The sequence below is a fragment of the Dendropsophus ebraccatus genome, chromosome 9 (assembly GCF_027789765.1).
Source record: "Dendropsophus ebraccatus isolate aDenEbr1 chromosome 9, aDenEbr1.pat, whole genome shotgun sequence".
Taxonomy (NCBI): Eukaryota; Metazoa; Chordata; class Amphibia; order Anura; family Hylidae; genus Dendropsophus; species Dendropsophus ebraccatus.
The window spans coordinates 3,940,797-3,960,458 of NC_091462.1; the positions used below are offsets into that span (position 1 = coordinate 3,940,797).

At 46.9% G+C, this 19,662-nt stretch overlaps 1 protein-coding gene across 2 annotated transcripts in view; it reads right to left on the reverse strand.

Annotated features, from left to right (window-relative positions):
* Positions 1-1,925: 1,925 nt before the first annotated feature.
* Positions 1,926-19,662, reverse strand: part of SMARCAL1 (SNF2 related chromatin remodeling annealing helicase 1) — a 51,364-nt gene continuing 33,627 nt past the window's right edge. Inside the window, exons 10-18 of one of the 2 annotated variants that reach the window (XR_011364482.1) lie at positions 15,254-15,394; positions 14,956-15,174; positions 13,575-13,645; positions 12,889-12,991; positions 10,410-10,592; positions 4,065-4,165; positions 3,888-3,984; positions 2,530-2,748; positions 2,097-2,180 (exon numbers count right to left, since the gene is read on the reverse strand). Coding sequence is in view for 1 of the 2 variants with exons in the window: in XM_069982377.1 (XP_069838478.1) it covers positions 2,013-2,180; positions 3,888-3,984; positions 4,065-4,165; positions 10,410-10,592; positions 12,889-12,991; positions 13,575-13,645; positions 14,956-15,174; positions 15,254-15,394 (1,083 nt within the window). In the remaining variant the exon portion in view is untranslated. Of the gene's footprint in view, positions 2,181-2,529; positions 2,749-3,887; positions 3,985-4,064; positions 4,166-10,409; positions 10,593-12,888; positions 12,992-13,574; positions 13,646-14,955; positions 15,175-15,253; positions 15,395-19,662 lie in introns of both variants that reach the window. The other variant, XM_069982377.1, reaches the window with a different exon arrangement.

A 19,662-nucleotide genomic window follows, 5' to 3' on the forward strand; every position in this document is an offset into this window, starting at 1 on the left:
TTGTTAAGTAGGAATGCTGGGCCGGCCTGGTGGCAAAAGGTTAAAGATTTCATTTTTGCTTTATACTATTATAATGGTTTATCATTATTATTTGTTATTTATGTAATTTACTGTTATGTTTAAGTTATGGCCAGATATGCCTTGTTTGTTAATTTTTATATTTTTCTAATAAAAAGAATTACAGGATGTAACTCAGGATCAGTACAGGATCAGTAATGTATGTACACAGTGACCTCACCAGCAGAATAGTGAGTGCAGCTCTGGAATATAATACAGGATGTAACTCAGGATCAGTAATGTAATGTATGTACACAGTGACCCCACCAGCAGAATAGTGAGTGCAGCTCTGGAATATAATACAGGATGTAACTCAGGATCAGTAATGTAATGTATGTACACAGTGACCCCACCAGCAGAATAGTGAGTGCAGCTCTGGAGTATAATACAGGATCAATAATGTTATGTATGTACACAGTGACCCCACCAGCAGAATAGTGAGTGCAGCTCTGGAGTATAATACAGGATCAATAATGTTATGTATGTACACAGTGACCCCACCAGCAGAATAGTAAGTGCAGCTCTGGGGTATAATACAGGATGTAACTCAGGATCAGTAATGTAATGTATGTACCCAGTGACCCCACCAGCAAAATAATGAGTGCAGCTCTGCAGTTTAATACAGGATGTAACTCAGGATCAGTAATGTAATGTATGTACACAGTGACCCCACCAGCAAAATAATGAGTGCAGCTCTGCAGTATAATACATTACACTACTGATCCTGAGTTACATCCTGTATTATACCCCAGAGCTGCACTCATTATTTTGCTGGTGGGGTCAATGTGTACATACATTACATTACTGATCCTGAGTTACATCCTGTATTATACTCCAGAGCTGCACTCACTATTCTGCTGGTGGGGTCACTGTGTACATACATAACATTATTGATCCTGTATTATACTCCAGAGCTGCACTCACTATTCTGCTGGTGGGGTCACTGTGTACATACATTACATTACTGATCCTGAGTTACATCCTCTATTATATTCCAGAGCTGCACTCACTATTCTGCTGGTGGGGTCACTGTGTACATACATTACATTACTGATCCTGAGTTACATCCTGTATTATACTCCAGAGCCACACTCACTATTCTGCTGGTGTGGTCACTGTTACATACATTACATTACTGATCCTGAGTTACATCCTGTATTATACCCCAGAGCCACACTCACTATTCTGCTGGTGGGGTCACTGTGTACATACATTACATTATTGATCCTGTATTATACTCCAGAGCTGCACTCACTATTCTGCTGGTGGGGTCACTGTGTACATACATTACATTACTGATCCTGAGTTACATCCTGTATGTACACAGTGACCCCACCAGCAGAATAGTGAGTGCAGCTCTGGAGTATAATACAGGATCAATAATGTAATGTATGTACACAGTGACCCCCACCAGCAGCATAGTGAGTGCAGCTCTGGGGTATAATAAAGGTTGTAACTCAGGATCAGTAATGTAATGTATGTACACAGTGACCCCACTAGCGGAATAGTGAGTGCGGCTCTGGAGTATAATACAGGATCAATAATGTAATGTATGTACACAGTGACCCCACCAGCAGAATAGTGAGTGCAGCTCTGGAGTATAATACAGGATCAATAATGTAATGTATGTACACAGTGACCCCACCAGCAGAATAGTGAGTGCAGCTCTGGGGTATAATACAGGATGTAACTCAGGATCAGTAATGTAATGTATGTAACAGTGACCTCACCAGCAGAATAGTGAGTGCAGCTCTGGAGTATAATAACCTTGCAAATACTGGGCATAGGTCAGACACAGTGTAGTGTAATATATCGGTTTAGCAGGTGCTTCTACTCTCGGAGCGTTCATAGTAATATGCAGATGAGGGGACAGATATTTCTCTTTAATTTGAAATATAAACAATATAAACTATAAAATAAATTCTTCCATAACTCTGTACAGTTCGTATCCTGGCTCAGAAGTAATCGTCAATTTTCCTTTTCTTACAGAGATTTCCTTCTGGAATTTCCTGGTCCAACTCCTCACAGGCCTCCAGTAACAGAGCTTCATGGGGGTCGTCTGCAGCCGCGTCCTGGGAGAACGACCTCTGGAACAGGTCATAGATGCTCTTCTGTTTGGGGTCCTGCGGGGAAGATCACATGACATGAGGCACTGAGTGTATGCAGGGGTAGAGAATGTCCAGCGCTAGAAATAGCAGTGGACTGTGGTGCTGAACCCCTGGGATTTCATTCTGGATCACATGACTGTATAGATGCCAGACTGCCGGGCTCTAGCCAACCAATAATCCAGAAAACCTGTCAGAAGATGTCTGCATATGCGTAGACTTGTGACGAGACGTTAGACACCTCTTTCTACGCCTATACCTATGTAGATAAAACTAGTGGCCACACTTACTAAGCAGTTTACACAAAGTTTGGGCATAAACCGTGTCACTGAAGAGTCACAAAAGATGGCGGCCGACAAGTCTGCACCTGGATATTAGCTGTTATCTTCTTGAAGGATTTCAGGGTGGAGACACATGGTGATTCTTGGATGCCACATATTTTTTTCAGATTGCAATGTTGCTCTGCATGCATCGCGGCCAATGAAGATGAACGCGGTCACCGGACATGAGGTGTCATGGCTGATTGCTACCAATCCAGCAGCTGTCAGGGGGCATCAGCTATGGGCTGCAGTACCACCACACTGAGCTGTGATACAAGCAGAGAGACGGTGCGTGGTCCTGTGATGCTGCCTTGTAGCCACAGCCTGAGGGGCCTTTTACACACACAGATATCTGACCAGTTCATCTGAGAAAGCTCAGTCTTTTTCCTCTGACCTGTTCTCTGTTTATAGTCTGTTCCTGGCTTTGGCTTCAATGATCTGTCAGATAAATCTGTGGGTGTAAAAGGACCCTTAGTCAATATAACAGGAACCACTGCAGCCTAAGCCCAGGGCAACTATACTAAAGGAAAAGTCCCACAAAACTGAAAAACTGCAGACAGGGGGATGTGGGAAAACAAAGTAAACATACTGATCCTCCTGCCCCACAGTGCTGCTCCCGGGTCCTGCTGGCAGCCGCCAGTGTCCTGCAGCTCTCTGGTTGAGTGATTGTACACCGCCCCAGTCACTGGCTAAGCCACCCATTGCTCTGCCAGGCTGTGACGTTGCAGCTGGAAGAGACAAGTATTTGACATACCTGGTTTCCAGCAGAAAATGACAGACGACGGCTATCAGTGTAACCCGGGAGCAGCCCAACGGCATCCGGGAGCGGCCCAGCGGGAGCAGGGAGCGGCCAACGCAACCCAGGAGCAGCCCAACAGAGGCACAAGGACGGGTGAGTTTACTTCTTTGTTTTCTGGCATCCCCTTCCCTGCCTAACGTTTTTCATTTTTGATGGACTTATCATAGATATTTATTACAGATCACTTCTACTATCTTCTATACTTTTGACAAATCAGTTTAAGGGGGTACTCCAGAAAAAGAATTCTATGGGGATTTGCTGCTGCTCTGGACAGTTCCTGACATGGACAGAGGAGGCAGCAGAGAGCACTGTGTCAGACAGGAGAGAATACACCACTTCCTGCAGGACATACAGCAGCTGATAAGTACTGGAAGACTGGAAGTTACAAATCTGTATGACTTTTTTTTCTAACAGAAAATTTATTAAAGATTTTCAACTTTTACAAGCCAGAATCTGTATAAAACTTTCTGACACCAGTTGATTTAAAAAATAAAAAATTTTTTTCCAGAGTATCCCTTTACATGAATGTATGTCCTTGTATCTATCTATCTGATAGATATTTAGGAGATAAATAAAATTGTGATGGTTAGGGCTTTCTCTTCTCACCTTATAGTAGTAGTCCGTAGACTCGGTGCTCTCGGTGAAGTTGGCCTCTGACAGTCCGGCCTGGCCCAGAACCTTAATCTTTTCCTGGATCATCGGCCTTATGAATAGTAACAGAAGAGAAGAGCTGAGTCTGCAGCGTCAGGAATATTACGGACGACTATAGAGATGAGGATTTACCACAAGTAGTCGTCCGCTGTTCCCTTCGCCACCAAGTAGTGGATGTTGACGGAGCTGGTCTGCCCTATCCTGTGCACCCGATCCTCCGCCTGAATCAAAACCTACAAAGAAAAACGGCATGAGGAACAACCATGAACACGGATAGAGTCTTCACCTTACAGGCACCTCGGGGGAAACTGTGTATATAGACTGGACCTGGGGGAGGCTGTGTATATAGACTGGACCTGGGGGAAACTGTGTATATAGACTGGACCTGGGGGAGGCTGTGTATATAGACTGGACCTGGGGGAGGCTGTGTATATAGACTGGACCTGGGGGAGGCTGTGTATATAGACCGGACCTGGGGGAGGCTGTGTATATAGACCGGACCTGGGGGAGGCTGTGTATATAGACCGGACCTGGGGGAGGCTGTGTATATAGACCGGACCTGGGGGAGGCTGTGTATATAGACCGGACCTGGGGGAGGCTGTGTATATAGACCGGACCTGGGGGAGGCTGTGTATATAGACTGGACCTGGGGGAGGCTGTGCATGATGTGTATATAGACTGGACCTGGGGGAGGCTGTGTATATAGACTGGACCTGGGGGAGGCTGTATATGTGTATATAGACTGGACCTGGGGGAGGCTGTATATGTGTATATAGACTGGACCTGGGGGAGGCTGTATATGTGTATATAGACTGGACCTGGGGGAGGCTGTATATGTGTATATAGACTGGACCTGGGGGAGGCTGTATATATGTATATAGACAGGACCTGGGGGAGGCTGTATATGTGTATATAGACAGGACCTGGGGGAGGCTGTATATGTGTATATAGACTGAACCTGGGGGAGGCTGTGCATGATGTGTATATAGACAGGACCTGGGGGAGGCTGTATATGTGTATATAGACTGGACCTGGGGGAGGCTGTATATGTGTATATAGACTGGACCTGGGGGAGGCTGTATATATGTATATAGACTGGACCTGGGGGAGGCTGTATATGTGTATATAGACTGGACCTGAGGAGGCTGTGGACTTTTCTATAGTATATGATACTGTGCCGCGTGCTAGTGGGGTACAGCAGAGGTCAGTGTTGGGTCACAGTTACTAGTGGGGTACAGCAGGGGTCACTATTAGTCACAGTTACTAGTGGGGTACAGCAGGGGGCATTGTTGGGGCACAGTTACTAGTGGGGTACAGCAGAGGTCAGTGTTGGGTCACAGTTACTAGTGGGGTACAGCAGGGGTCACTATTAGTCACAGTTACTAGTGGGGTACAGCAGGGGGCATTGTTGGGTCACAGTTACTAGTGGGGTACAGCAGGGGTCAGTGTTAGGTCACAGTTACTAGTGGGGTACAGCAGGGGTCACTATTAGTCACAGTTACTAGTGGGGTACAGCAGGGGGCATTGTTGGGGCACAGTTACTAGTGGGGTACAGCAGAGGTCAGTGTTGGGTCACAGTTACTAGTGGGGTACAGCAGGGGTCACTATTAGTCACAGTTACTAGTGGGGTACAGCAGGGGGCTTTGTTGGGTCACAGTTACTAGTGGGGTACAGCAGGGGGCAGTGTTGGGTCACAGTTACTAGTGGGGTACAGCAGGGGTCACTATTAGTCACAGTTACTAGTGGGGTACAGCAGGGGGCAGTGTTGGGTCACAGTTACTAGTGGGGTACAGCAGGGGTCAGTGTTGGGTCACAGTTACTAGTGGGGTACAGCAGGGGTCACTATTAGTCACAGTTACTAGTGGGGTACAGCAGGGGGCATTGTTGGGGCACAGTTACTAGTGGGGTACAGCAGGGGGCATTGTTGGGTCACAGTTACTAGTGGGGTACAGCAGGGGGCAGTGTTGGGTCACAGTTACTAGTGGGGTACAGCAGGGGTCACTATTAGTCACAGTTACTAGTGGGGTACAGCAGGGGGCAATGTTGGGTCACAGTTACTAGTGGGGTGCAGCAGGGGTCACTATTAGTCACAGTTACTAGTGGGGTTCAGCAGGGGGCAGTGTTGGGTCACAGTTACTAGTGGGGTACAGCAGGGGGCAGTGTTGGGTCACAGTTACTAGTGGGGTACAGCAGGGGGCAATGTTGGGTCACAGTTACTAGTGGGGTACAGCAGGGGTCACTATTAGTCACAGTTACTAGTGGGGTTCAGCAGGGGGCAGTGTTGGGTCACAGTTACTAGTGGGGTACAGCAGGGGGCAGTGTTGGGTCACAGTTACTAGTGGGGTACAGCAGGGGTCACTATTAGTCACAGTTACTAGTGGGGTACAGCAGGGGGCAGTGTTGGGTCACAGTTACTAGTGGGGTACAGCAGGGGGCAGTGTTGGGTCACAGTTACTAGTGGGGTACAGCAGGGGGCAGTGTTGGGTCACAGTTACTAGTGGGGTACAGCAGGGGTCACTATTAGTCACAGTTACTAGTGGGGTACAGCAGGGGGCAGTGTTGGGTCACAGTTACTAGTGGGGTACAGCAGGGGTCACTATTAGTCACAGTTACTAGTGGGGTACAGCAGGGGGCAGTGTTGGGTCACAGTTACTAGTGGGGTACAGCAGGGGGCAGTGTTGGGTCACAGTTACTAGTGGGGTACAGGAGGGGTCACTATTAGTCACAGTTACTAGTGGGGTACAGCGGGGGGCAGTGTTGGGTCACAGTTACTAGTGGGGTACAGCAGGGGGCAATGTTGGGTCACAGTTACTAGTGGGGTACAGCAGGGGGCAGTGTTGGGTCACAGTTACTAGTGGGGTACAGCAGGGGGCAGTGTTGGGTCACAGTTACTAGTGGGGTACAGCAGGGGGCAGTGTTGGGTCACAGTTACTAGTGGGGTACAGCAGGGGGCAGTGTTGGAGTCACTTCTTTATTATACATTAATGACCTTGTAGAGCGGCTACAGAGGATGATGGTATGAGGATGAGGATATGATATAATAGAGAGGAGGAGGATATAATATTACAGAGGAGGAGGAGGATATAATATTACAGAGGAGGAAAAGGATATAATATTACAGAGGAGGAGGAGGATATAATATTACGGAGGAGGAGGATATAATATTACAGAGGAGGATATAATATTACAGAGGAGGAGGGGGATATAATATTACAGAGGAGGAGGATATAATATTACAGAGGAGGAGGAGGATATAATATTACAGAGGAGGAGGAGGATATATTAGGGAGGAGGAGGATATAATATTACAGAGGAGGATGATATGATATTACAGAGGAGGAGGAAGAAATAATATTACAGAGGAGGAGGAGGAAATAATATTACAGAGGAGGAGGATATAATATAACAGAGAAGGAGGAGGAAATAATATTACAGAGAAGGATGATATGTTATTACAGAGGAGGAGGGGGATATAATATTACAGAGGAGGAGGAGGATATAATATTACAGAGGAGGAGGGGGATATAATATTACAGAGGAGGAGGAGGATATAATATTACAGAGGAGGATATAATATTACAGAGGAGGAGGGGGATATAATATTACAGAGGAGGAGGATATAATATTACAGAGGAGGAGGGGGAGGATTTAATATTACAGAGGAGGAGGGGGATATAATATTACAGAGGAGGATATAATATTACAGAGGAGGAGGGGAATATAATTTTACAGAGAAGGAAGAGGATATAATATTACAGAGGAGGAGGGGGATATAATATTACAGAGGAGGAGGGGGATATAATTTTACAGAGAAGGAAGAGGATATAATATTACAGAGGAGGAGGGGGATATAATATTACAGAGGAGGAGGGGGATATAATAGTACACGGGGGGAGATATAATATTACAAAGGAGGAGGAGGAGGATGATATAATATTACAGAGGAGGAGGAAATAATATTACAGAGGAGGAGGGGAATATAATTTTACAGAGAAGGAAGAGGATATAATAGTACACGGGGGGAGATATAATATTACAGAGGAGGAGGAGGAGGAGGAGGAGGAGGATATAATATTACAGAGGAGGAGGGGGGATATAATATTACAGAGGAGGAGGGGGATATAATATTACAGAGGAGGAGGGGGATATAATATTACAGAGGAGGAGGATATAATATTACAGAGGAGGAGGAGGATATAATATTACAGAGGAGGAGGAGGATATAATATTACAGAGGAGGAGGGGGATATAATATTACAGAGGAGGAGGGGGATATAATATTACAGAGGAGGAGGATATAATATTACAGAGGAGGAGGAGGATATAATATTACAGAGAAGGAGGAGGATATAATATTACAGAGAAGGAGGAGGAGGATATAATATTACAGAGAAGGAGGAGGATATAATATTACAGAGGAGGAGGGGGATATAATATTACAGAGGAGGAGGAGGATATAATATTACAGAGGAGGAGGGGGATATAATATTACAGAGGAGGAGGATATAATATTACAGAGGAGGAGGAGGATATAATATTACAGAGAAGGAGGAGGATATAATATTACAGAGAAGGAGGAGGAGGATATAATATTACAGAGAAGGAGGAGGATATAATATTACAGAGGAGGAGGGGGATATAATATTACAGAGCAGGAGAATATAATATTACAGGGGGGGGGGCTGGATGCTTCTCCATATATATAACATTACAGGTTATGGTCACTAGATTACATGTGATAGGACGCTGATCCAGGGATTATGCTGATCGCCAATGGAGTTGGGAAGGAATATTTCTCTCTGTGATGGGGCAATTGTCTCCTGCCTCACAGGGGTATTTGCTTCCTCTGGATCAGCACAGTCAGGTTTCTGTAGGTTGAACTTAATGGACTCTGTTTTTTCAACCTAATTAAAGTGATTCTCCACCTAAGAGCTAAAAAAAAATTAAATGCTCCGAACCCTCGCTCACCAAGCCGTCTCCTCTCTTCCTAGTTGCTGCCGTTCCTGAGTTACAAGTTTTTCTAAAAGCCAATCTATATCCAAGATGGCACCGGCTAGGAAACTTTCCCATCATGCATCTCCCTTTGGTTGGTTTGAGTACTCGCCCCCTTATCTTTCCTCCTTCCCACTGCTGTCATTACTATAAAGGCCTATAAAAGCGATTATTGTCGTTTGCTCCTCTAAACGACCCAAGGAATAGAGGCTTTACACAGTAACCACAGGGCTGTTTTTTCAGTGATCTTGCATTACATCACCCCAGTATGTACTAGCTGATGATGTAGCAGAGCTGACAAGCACATGGTGTAACTATGTGCTGCATAACGGGCATCTGTTTGCCGGGGGTGGGGGTGTGGGTTAAGAGCTCTGCTTGCTGACAGTGAATGAAAACCTTCTAGTTCCATCTAGACATATACCTGCATTCAGTGACAGCAAGCAGAGATAGCACTGTACGGCTGCATTCACTGACAGCAAGAAGAGATGGGGGGGGGGCAGAAGTACCTCCAACAGCAGCTCTACTATGTCAGGGTTTGGGGGGGGGGGGAGGGAGTACCTCCTACACTATGTCAGGGTTTGGGGGGGGGGGGGGGATGGGAGTACCTCCTAAACTATGTCAGGGTTTGGGGGGGGGGGAGTACCTCCTACACTATGTCAGTTTTGTTTTTTTTTGGGGGGGGGGGGGGGGAAGTACCTCCTACACTATGTCAGGGTTTGGGGGGGGAGTACCTCCTACACTATGTCAGGTTTTTGTTTTTTTTTTTGGGGGGGGGGGGGGGGGAGTACCTCCTACACTATGTCAGGGTTTGGGGGGGGGGAAGTACCTCCTACACTATGTCAGGGTTTGGGGGGGGGGGGGGGGAGTACCTCCTACACTATGTCAGTTTTTTTTTTTTTTTGGGGGGGGGGGGGGAGTACCTCCTACACCATGTCAGGGTTTGGGGGGGGGGGGAGGGAGTACCTCCTACACTATGTCAGGGTTTGGGGGGGGGGGAGGGAGTACCTCCTACACTATGTCAGGGTTTGGGGGGGGGGGAAGTACCTCCTACACTATGTCAGGGTTTGGGGGGGGGGGAGTACCTCCTACACTATGTCAGTTTTTTTTTTTTTTTTTTTGGGGGGGGAGTACTTCCTACACTATGTCAGGGTTTGGGGGGGGGGGAGTACCTCCTACACTATGTCAGGTTTTTTTTTTTTGGGGGGGGGGAGTACTTCCTACACTATGTCAGGGTTTGGGGGGGGAGTACCTCCTACACTATGTCAGGTTTTTTTTTTTGGGGGGGGGGGGGGAAGTACCTCCTACACTATGTCAGGGTTTGGGGGGGGGGGGGGGGAGTACCTCCTACACTATGTCAGTTTTTTTGTTTTTTTTTTTTGGGGGGGGGGGGGGGGAGTACCTCCTACACTATGTCAGGGTTTGGGGGGCAGGTGTTGACAGCTTCTGTGGAAATAGGATGAGTAACCAAGGTGATAAAACACTCACCCCCGGGTTCCAGAACAATTCTGCAAACACCACCAAGTCAGCGGAGGACAGGGTCAGCCCCATGTTGGCGGCTGTGATGGACAAGACAGCGACACTGGCCTTCTGTGAAAACTGGAACTTTTGGCAGAGGGCCTGGCGATCGGCTGAGGACGTGGTCCCATCAATACGGATAAAGCCCACATTCTGCAGGAAGGAACAGGAAGTTTTATTCCAGGGTCTGAATATTTAAAGGGATAAAACAACTTATGTATTAATATCAAATTAAAGGAGAAAATGATCATGTTTCAGCCGGCGGGGGGAAACATAATAAACAAGCCCTCCTCATCTCCCCCTGTGCCCCCAAAGCATCACTGCAGCGGCAATCCATCAGCCAATCAGTGACTGCAGCGGGCAATCTGTCAGCCAATCGGTGACTGCAGCGGGCAATCTGTCAGCCAATCAGTGACTGCAGCGGGCAATCTGTCAGCCAATCAGTGACTGCAGCGGCAATCCATCAGCCAATCAGTGACTGCAGCAGGCAATCTGTCAGCCAATCAGTGACTGCAGCGGCAATCCATCAGCCAATCAGTGACTGCAGCAGGCAATCTGTCAGCCAATCGGTGACTGCAGCGGGCAATGCATCAGCCAATCGGTGACTGCAGCGGGCAATCTGTCAGCCAATAGGTGACTGCAGCGGGCAATGCATCAGCCAATCGGTAACTGCAGCGGGCAATCTGTCAGCTAATCGGTGACTGCAGCGGGCAATGCATCAGCCAATCGGTGACTGCAGCGGGCAATCCATCAGCCACATTGTGACTTTGTCTCTGGAGAAGGGCATGCAGGAGTTGCAGAGCAGTAAGGCAGCACTGCGGGGGCACCAGGAGAGGTGAGTAGCACTTGTTTATTATGTTCCTAAATGCTAATTTTCTCTGGACTTTAACCCCTAAAGGACACCGTGGACTTTGGTGCTAATGACAGAACCAATTTTTAATTTAGCTTTTTTGCTTTTTCCTTCTCACCTTCTAAGAGCCATAGCGCTTTGGTTTCACCACCTACAGGGTTGGCTGGGGCATCATTTTGTGCGCTAATATCTTTAGTTTTTATTAATATCATCATTTTTAATAACCTATGTAATAATGTGACTAAAAAAATCCACAATTCTGGCGCTTTTTTCCTTTTCATTTACGCCGTTCACAATACAGAAATTGTATTGTTTATCTTTAGGCTTCGTTCCCACTGAGCAAAACTAGCGGAATTGTCCGCCGCGGAATGCCGTTAGACTCCTATTATGAGAGGGAGGCTATGGGAGGCGGGCGCTCCTGCTTTGTCCGCGCTAAAGCATGAACATGTTCATTCTTTAGCGCGGACAGAGCAGGAGTGTGCGCCTCCCATAGACTCCCATTATGAGAGGGAGGCTAACGGCATTCCGTGGCAGACAATTCTGCTAGTTTTGCTCAGTGGGAACGAAGCCTTATAGATCTGACAAGGGCGCACACTATGAGATATAGGGAGAGATTTATCAAACATGGTGTACAGTGAGACTGGCTCAGTCGCCCCCGGCAACCAATCAGATTCCACCTTTCATTCCTCACAGACACTTTGGAAAACTAAAGGTGGAATCTGATTGGTTGCCGGGGGCGACTGAGCCAGTGTCACTTTACACCATGTCTGATAAATCTCCCCCATAATGTTTATTTATTTTTATGTGTTTAATATATAAAATAATAAAGGGGGGGGGGGGGGGGGTTAACTTTTAATGGGGGAGGGGCTACGTCATATTTTTAAAAACGGTATTTTCTTCACTTTTCAAGCCCCTCCAGGGGACTATAACATGCTCACATTTACACTACTAACACTGGTCAATGCTTTTCCATGGTACAGCATTGATTAGTATTATCGGCAATCTTCACATAGAGCATGCCTGTGGCAGACTCCATCAGAAGATCGCCGAGCTGACTGCTGGGAGGAGCACAGCTCCTGTCACTGACATTAAAATACCGGGATGGTGGCGGCCTGTCAGTCACAGCAGTCGGACCTCACTCTCTATGAGGTGAGCTTAGCTCGCTTCATACAGCCCCTGCACACCATCATGTAAATGTATGACGTGTCATCTGGGCCACGACTTTCATGGCATACATTTACGTCTACTGTCGTCAAAGGGTTAATAAATCACTCCGTGGTGGTGACGTAACTCACCAGGCCGCAGCACAGGACAATTCAGCAGTCTGTCAGCGAACGATGGAAGAGAGAAAGTGCTGCTAAAACCGTAACAAAGCACCCCCACACACACACACCATCACCCCCGTTTTACACTCCGTCAGTCCTACGTGTTGTATTTTGTTGCATTGTTTTCATGGTCGACTTCAATGAGAAATAACAGAAAAGATGCAGTGAATGTGACTCTATAAGCAGAACAATCAACTAGGATGGAAGCTTCTGGAATTCAGATGTATACAGGTGTGAAGGGTCAGTACGTGCAGCAGAGGGCGGAGCAGCTCACCTTCTTCTCCAGCTCCTCACAGACGCTGTCCAAAACCAACTTGTGATGAGCGAACACCAGGAACTTCTCTCTCCCGCTCTCCAGCAGATCCAGGATGTATTCTCTGCAAATATCCAAAGCAAATGAGGCCGATAATTATCAGTGATGATTCTATAGGGAAGCAACATACAGACGGCTCTGACCCAAATATAATGGAAATTACTGTAGGTGGTCTGCCTTACTGCACACAAGTAGTATTATAGGCTATTAATGGAATTATTCTATACAGCATTATTAGCCAGAGCTGCACTCACTATACTGCTGGTGGAGTCACTGTGTACATACATTACATAACTGATCCTGAGTTACATCCTGTATTATACTCCAGAGCTGCACTCACTATTCTGCTGGTGGGGTCACTGTGTACATACAATACATTACTGATCCTGAGTTACATCCTGTATTATACCCCAGAGCTGCACTCACTATACTGCTGGTGGAGTCACTGTGTACATACATTACATTACTGATCCTGAGTTACATCCTGTATTATACCCCAGAGCTGCACTCACTATACTGCTGGTGGGGTTACTGTGTACACACATTACTGATCCTGAGTTACATCCTGTATTATACCCCAGAGCTGCACTCACTATTCTGCTGGTGGGGTCACTGTAAAGGATTGCCCGCCGCCCTCTGTTACTCACATAACACATCGGATCTTGGCCTCGGCAGTTCTGTTGTAGAAGAGGAGTAAGGCTTCCTTCTCTTGTACTTTCTATAATAAAAGAGGGCACAAGTCACAGATAATGCTGTATACACTGGATATGCTATATATGTTGCTGTATACGCTGGATATGCTATATATGTTGCTGTATACACTGGATATGCTATATATGTTGCTGTATACACTGGATATGCTATATATGTTGCTGTATACACTGGATATGCTATATATGTTGCTGTATACATTGTGTATGTTATATATGTTGCTGTATACACAGGATATGCTATATATGTTGCTGTATACACTGGATATGCTATATATGTTGCTGTATACGCTGGATATGCTATATATGTTGCTGTATACATTGTGTATGTTATATATGTTGCTGTATACCCTGGATATGCTATATATGTTGCTGTATACGCTGGATATGCTATATAAGTTGCTGTATACACTGGATATGTTATATATGTTGCTGTATACACAGGATATGCTATATATGTTGCTGTATACACTGGATATGCTATATATGTTGCTGTATACACAGGATATGCTATATAAGTTGCTGTATACACTGGATATGTTATATATGTTGCTGTATACACAGGATATGCTATATATGTTGCTGTATACACTGGATATGCTATATATGTTGCTGTATACACAGGATATGCTATATAAGTTGCTGTATACACTGGATATGTTATATATGTTGCTGTATACACAGGATATGCTATATATGTTGCTGTATACACTGGATATGCTATATATGTTGCTGTATACACAGGATATGCTATATATGTTGCTGTATACACAGGATATGCTATATATGTTGCTGTATATGCTATATATGTTGCTGTATACACAGGATATGCTATATATGTTGCTGTATACACTGGATATGCTATATATGTTGCTGTACACATTGGATATGCTATATATGTTGCTGTATACACTGGATATGCTATATATGTTGCTGTATACACAGGATATGTTATATATGTTGCTGTATACACTGGATATGCTATATATGTTGCTGTACACATTGGATATGCTATATATGTTGCTGTATACACTGGATATGCTATATATGTTGCTGTATACACAGGATATGTTATATATGTTGCTGTATACACTGGATATGCTATATATGTTGCTGTATACGCTGGATATGCTATATATGTTGCTGTATACACTGGATATGCTATATATGTTGCTGTACACATTGGATATGCTATATATGTTGCTGTATACGCTGGATATGTTGTCTGTAGTCTGTTACCATGGTGAGGTTCTGATGCAATGTCCCCCCCCATGCTATGTAGTCCATGCATTTGGTTGGTGTCGGGGTTATAACTCACACTCTTGAAGCCCTGCGCCATTTCCTTGGCCGCGGCAGCTAAGGCTGCTTTAGTCTTTGCATTGATGCCTTCCGGAGCGATGACCACCATCTTGCGCTGCTTGGCGGGCAGCTGGGACAGAACGTCGGACTTCAGCCGTCGGATCATTATGGATTCTTCCAGCAGGAGCTTCAGCTCGTTCATGTTAGAGGATCCGGAGTAATCCCATCCCCAGGGCATCTGGACAGGAGAAGGCGCTGATGTCATCACTGATCTCCCCTCTGATGTCATCACTCTTGTAGGGTCACATGACACTTACCTGCTTAGCGTCACAGTAACGAACCCCAAAGTCATGAAAACGTGGGAAAAAACTGGGTCTGACAGCGGCAATCTGGGTGTAGAGCTCAGCGGGCCTGGACATGGCGGGAGTGCCGGACAGCAGGATTACTCTCTTAGCGCTCTGCAACAAAGGTCACGCTCAAAATCATTCGGCAAAGAACTGAACACAACACTGACCTTGTATTCTGCGCTGCACCGCTCAGGACTGTAAGAAAGCTGAGTGACAACCTCCACCGGAGCAGCAGCAGATTTATGTGTCAGACAAATAGCAACCAGTGAGAGCTCAGATTTTATAGACTGTGATAGACTCAAGTAATAAACCCCATTAAAGTCAATTGGTTAAAGCAATGGGAGACTCGGATTTAAAGGGGTAGTTCACCAAAAATGTCTTTCAAATCAACTGGTCACAGCAAGTGCCAGAGATTTGTAATTAACTTTTATAAAAAAAAAAAATCTCCAGTCTTCCAGTACTTATCAGCTGCAGCATGTCGTGCAGAAAGTGGTGTATTCTCTCCAGTCTGACACAGTGCTCTCTGCTGCTGCCACCTCTGTCTATGTCAGGAACTGTCCAGAGCAGCAGCAAATCATATACCTAATGTTATTACTGTTGTTTCTAAACATGTAAACTATACTGTTGGCACTAAAGTCAGTGCTTATAGACTCTTTTGTAATTTGTTCTTTAAAAAAAACTAATAAAAACATTGAACCAGAAAACCTCTGCTGCTCTCCAGACTGGAAAGAATAAACCACTTCCTGCAAGACATACAGCAGCTGATAAGTACAGGAAGACAGGAGTTGTTTTTTTTTGTTTTTTTTTTAAGCAATTTACAAAACTCTGACATTTTCTGGCACCAGTTTTGAATAAAAATTTTTGGGGGTGAACAACCCTTTACCCAGGTGCCCCCTGCTTGGCAGACAAGTGGGTGTCTAGTCCACCTGAAAACAACAGAAAGTGACGAAAACACCACAGAAATGGAACTGGCCCAGCAGGGGAGCATGGATGCACCTAGGGCCCCCAGGTTGCTGAATTACACCACTTTGACAGACTAAGGGCCCTATTCCACCGGACGATTATCGTTCAGATTATCGTTAAATCGTTCGAATCTAAACGATAATCATTTGGTTGAAATGCAGTTAACGATTAACGACCGAACGAGAAATCGTTGATCGCTTTATAAGACCTGGACCTATTTTTATCGTTGCTCGTTCGCAAATCGTTCGCATTGAATAAGACGTCGTTTGGTCGTTCGCAGTAGATACGAACGCAATAGCGAAGAAATAGCGATCGCAAATATGATCATAAGTAACAATTATCGTTTCATGGAAATGAGTGAACGTTTTCAGGTCTTTCGCAATAGCGGTCGTTTGAGATCGTTAATGATTATGCGAACAATAATCGTCCGGTGGAATAGGGCCCTAACAATAATAATAGGATGCTCACCCAGCCCAACAGAAAGTCCAATTTAAAGTGAGGAAGAAAAGTTAGGAAACCCTCCTTCCTGTAGACTTATAAAACTCCCCCTGCACCCTATAAGGTGGCCTACCTCTGACCTCAGCACTGATGCTATAGGTGAGGAGGGGTACTCATCGGTGACTGCAGGTGTGGGACATGGTCAGACCCATCCTGGACTCAGCAAGCCAAGGACTGCCAGAGATCCGCCGGAGAGGGGAAACCCCATACACCCCTCATTACATGTAAGGCCTCATGCACGCGCTTAAAAACGATGGGCCAGGGCCTGATGGCAGCCCATTATAATTGTGGGCGAGAGCCTGGTGTGCCCCCTCTTATTATTGTGGGCATGAGCCTGGTGTGACCCCTCTTATTATTGTGGGCGAGAGCCTGGTGTGACCCCTCTTATTATTGTGGGCGAGAGCCTGGTGTAACCCCTCTTATTGTGGGCGAGAGCTTAGTGTGCCCCCTCTTATTATTGTGGGCGAGAGCCTGGTGTAACCCCTCTTATTGTGGGCGAGAGCCTGGTGTAACCCCTCTTATTGTGGGCGAGAGCCTGGTGTGACCCCTCTTATTATTGTGGGTGAGAGAATGGTGTAACCCCTCTTATAATTGTGAGTGAGAGCCTGATGTGGATCCTATTATTATTGTGGGCAAGAGCCTGGTGTGCCCCCTCTTATTATTGTGGGCATGAGCCTGGTGTGACCCCTCTTATTATTGTGGGCATGAGCCTGGTGTGACCCCTCTTATTATTGTGGGCGAGAGCCTGGTGTAACCCCTCTTATTGTGGGCGAGAGCTTAGTGTGCCCCCTCTTATTATTGTGGGTGAGAGAATGGTGTGCCATCTCTTATAATTGTGAGTGAGAGCCTGATGTGGATCCTATTATTATTGTGGGCAAGAGCCTGGTGTAACCCCTCTTATTGTGGGCGAGAGCCTGGTGTGCCCCCTCTTATTATTGAGGTCGAGAGCCTGGTGTGCCCCCTCATTATAGTGAGTGAGAGCCTGATGTGACTCCTATTATGGTGGGCGAGAGCCTGGTGTGCCCCCTCTTATTGTTGTGGGTGAGAGCGGTGTGCCCCCTCTCTGATTATTGTGGGCGAGAGCCTGGTGTGACCTCTTATTATTGTGGGCGAGAGCTTGGTGTGACCTCTCCTATTATTTTTGGGGGCGAGAGCCTGGTGTGCCCCCTCTTATAATTGTGGGCGAGAGCCTGGTGTGACCCTTCTTATAATTGTGGGCGAGAGCCTGGTGTGACCCTTCTTATAATTGTGGGCGAGAGCCTGGTGTGACCCCTCTTATTATTGTGGGCGAGAGCCTGGTGTGACCCCTCTTATAATTGTGGGCGAGAGCCTGGTGTGACCCCTCTTATAATTGTGGGCGAGAGCCTGGTGTGACCCCTCTTATAATTGTGGGCGAGAGCCTGGTGTGACCCCTCTTATAATTGTGGGCGAGAGCCTGGTGTGACCCCTATTATAATTGTGGGCGAGAGCCTGGTGTGACCCCTCTTATTATTGTGGGTGAGAGCCTGGTGTGACCCCTCTTATTATTGTGGGCGAGAGCCTGGTGTGACCCCTCTTATTATTGGGGTGATAGGGGCACATGGCTATCCAGCTACTGCTTGAGAACCCGCCTGGCACTGGTACACTGCTTTCCACTGGCGGAGAAGCAAAGTCTGGGAAATCCAAGCTTTACCCATTTCAATAAGTGTCAGCATTGACAGGCGGGGACGCTTATCGGTGATGTTACCCCCAGCAGCTCGGAATACCCTCTCTGACACAGCGCTAGCAGCAGGTCAGGCCAGTTCCTGCCACAAGTCCAGAGTTCTCCTGGGGGAGTATCATGTTCCAGAGCTAGGAGAGTGCTCCCCGTCCTGTGTTGGACATGCTGGGGGAGTATCAGGGTCCAGAGCTTGGAGAGTGCTCCCCGTCCTGTGTTGGACATGCTGGGGGAGTATCATGTTCCAGAGCTTGGAGAGTGCTCCCCGTCCTGTGTTTGACATGCTGGGGGAGTATCAGGTTCCAGAGCTTGGAGAGTGCTCCCCGTCCTGTGTTGGACATGCTGGGGGAGTATCAGGGTCCAGAGCTTGGAGAGTGCTCCCCATCCTGTGTTGGACATGCTGGGGGAGTATCATGTTCCAGAGCTTGGAGAGTGCTCCCCGTCCTGTGTTGGACATGCTGGGGGAGTATCATGTTCCAGATCATGGAGAGTGCTCCCCGTCCTGTGTTGGACATGCTGGGGGAGTATCATGTTCCAGAGCTTGGAGAGTGCTCCCCGTCCTGTGTTGGACATGCTGGGGGAGTATCATGTTCCAGAGCTTGGAGAGTGCTCCCCGTCCTGTGTTGGACATGCTGGGGGAGTATCAGGGTCCAGAGCTTGGAGAGTTCTCCCCGTCCTGTGTTGGACATGCTGGGGGAGTATCAGGTTCCAGAGCTTGGAGAGTGCTCCCCGTCCTGTGTTGGACATGCTGAGGGAGTATCAGGGTCCAGAGCTTGGAGAGTTCTCCCCGTCCTGTGTTGGACATGCTGGGGGAGTATCAGGGTCCAGAGCTTGGAGAGTGCTCCCCGTCCTGTGTTGAACATGCTGAGGGAGTATCAGGGTCCAGAGCTTGGAGAGTTCTCCCCGTCCTGTGTTGGACATGCTGGGGGAGTATCATGTTCCAGATCATGGAGAGTGCTCCCCGTCCTGTGTTGGACATGCTGGGGGAGTATCATGTTCCAGAGCTTGGAGAGTGCTCCCCGTCCTGTGTTGGACATGCTGGGGGAGTATCATGTTCCAGAGCTTGGAGAGTGCTCCCCGTCCTGTGTTGGACATGCTGGGGGAGTATCAGGGTCCAGAGCTTGGAGAGTGCTCCCCGTCCTGTGTTGGACATGCTGGGGGAGTATCATGTTCCAGAGCTAGGAGAGTGCTCCCCGTCCTGTGTTGGACATGCTGAGGGAGT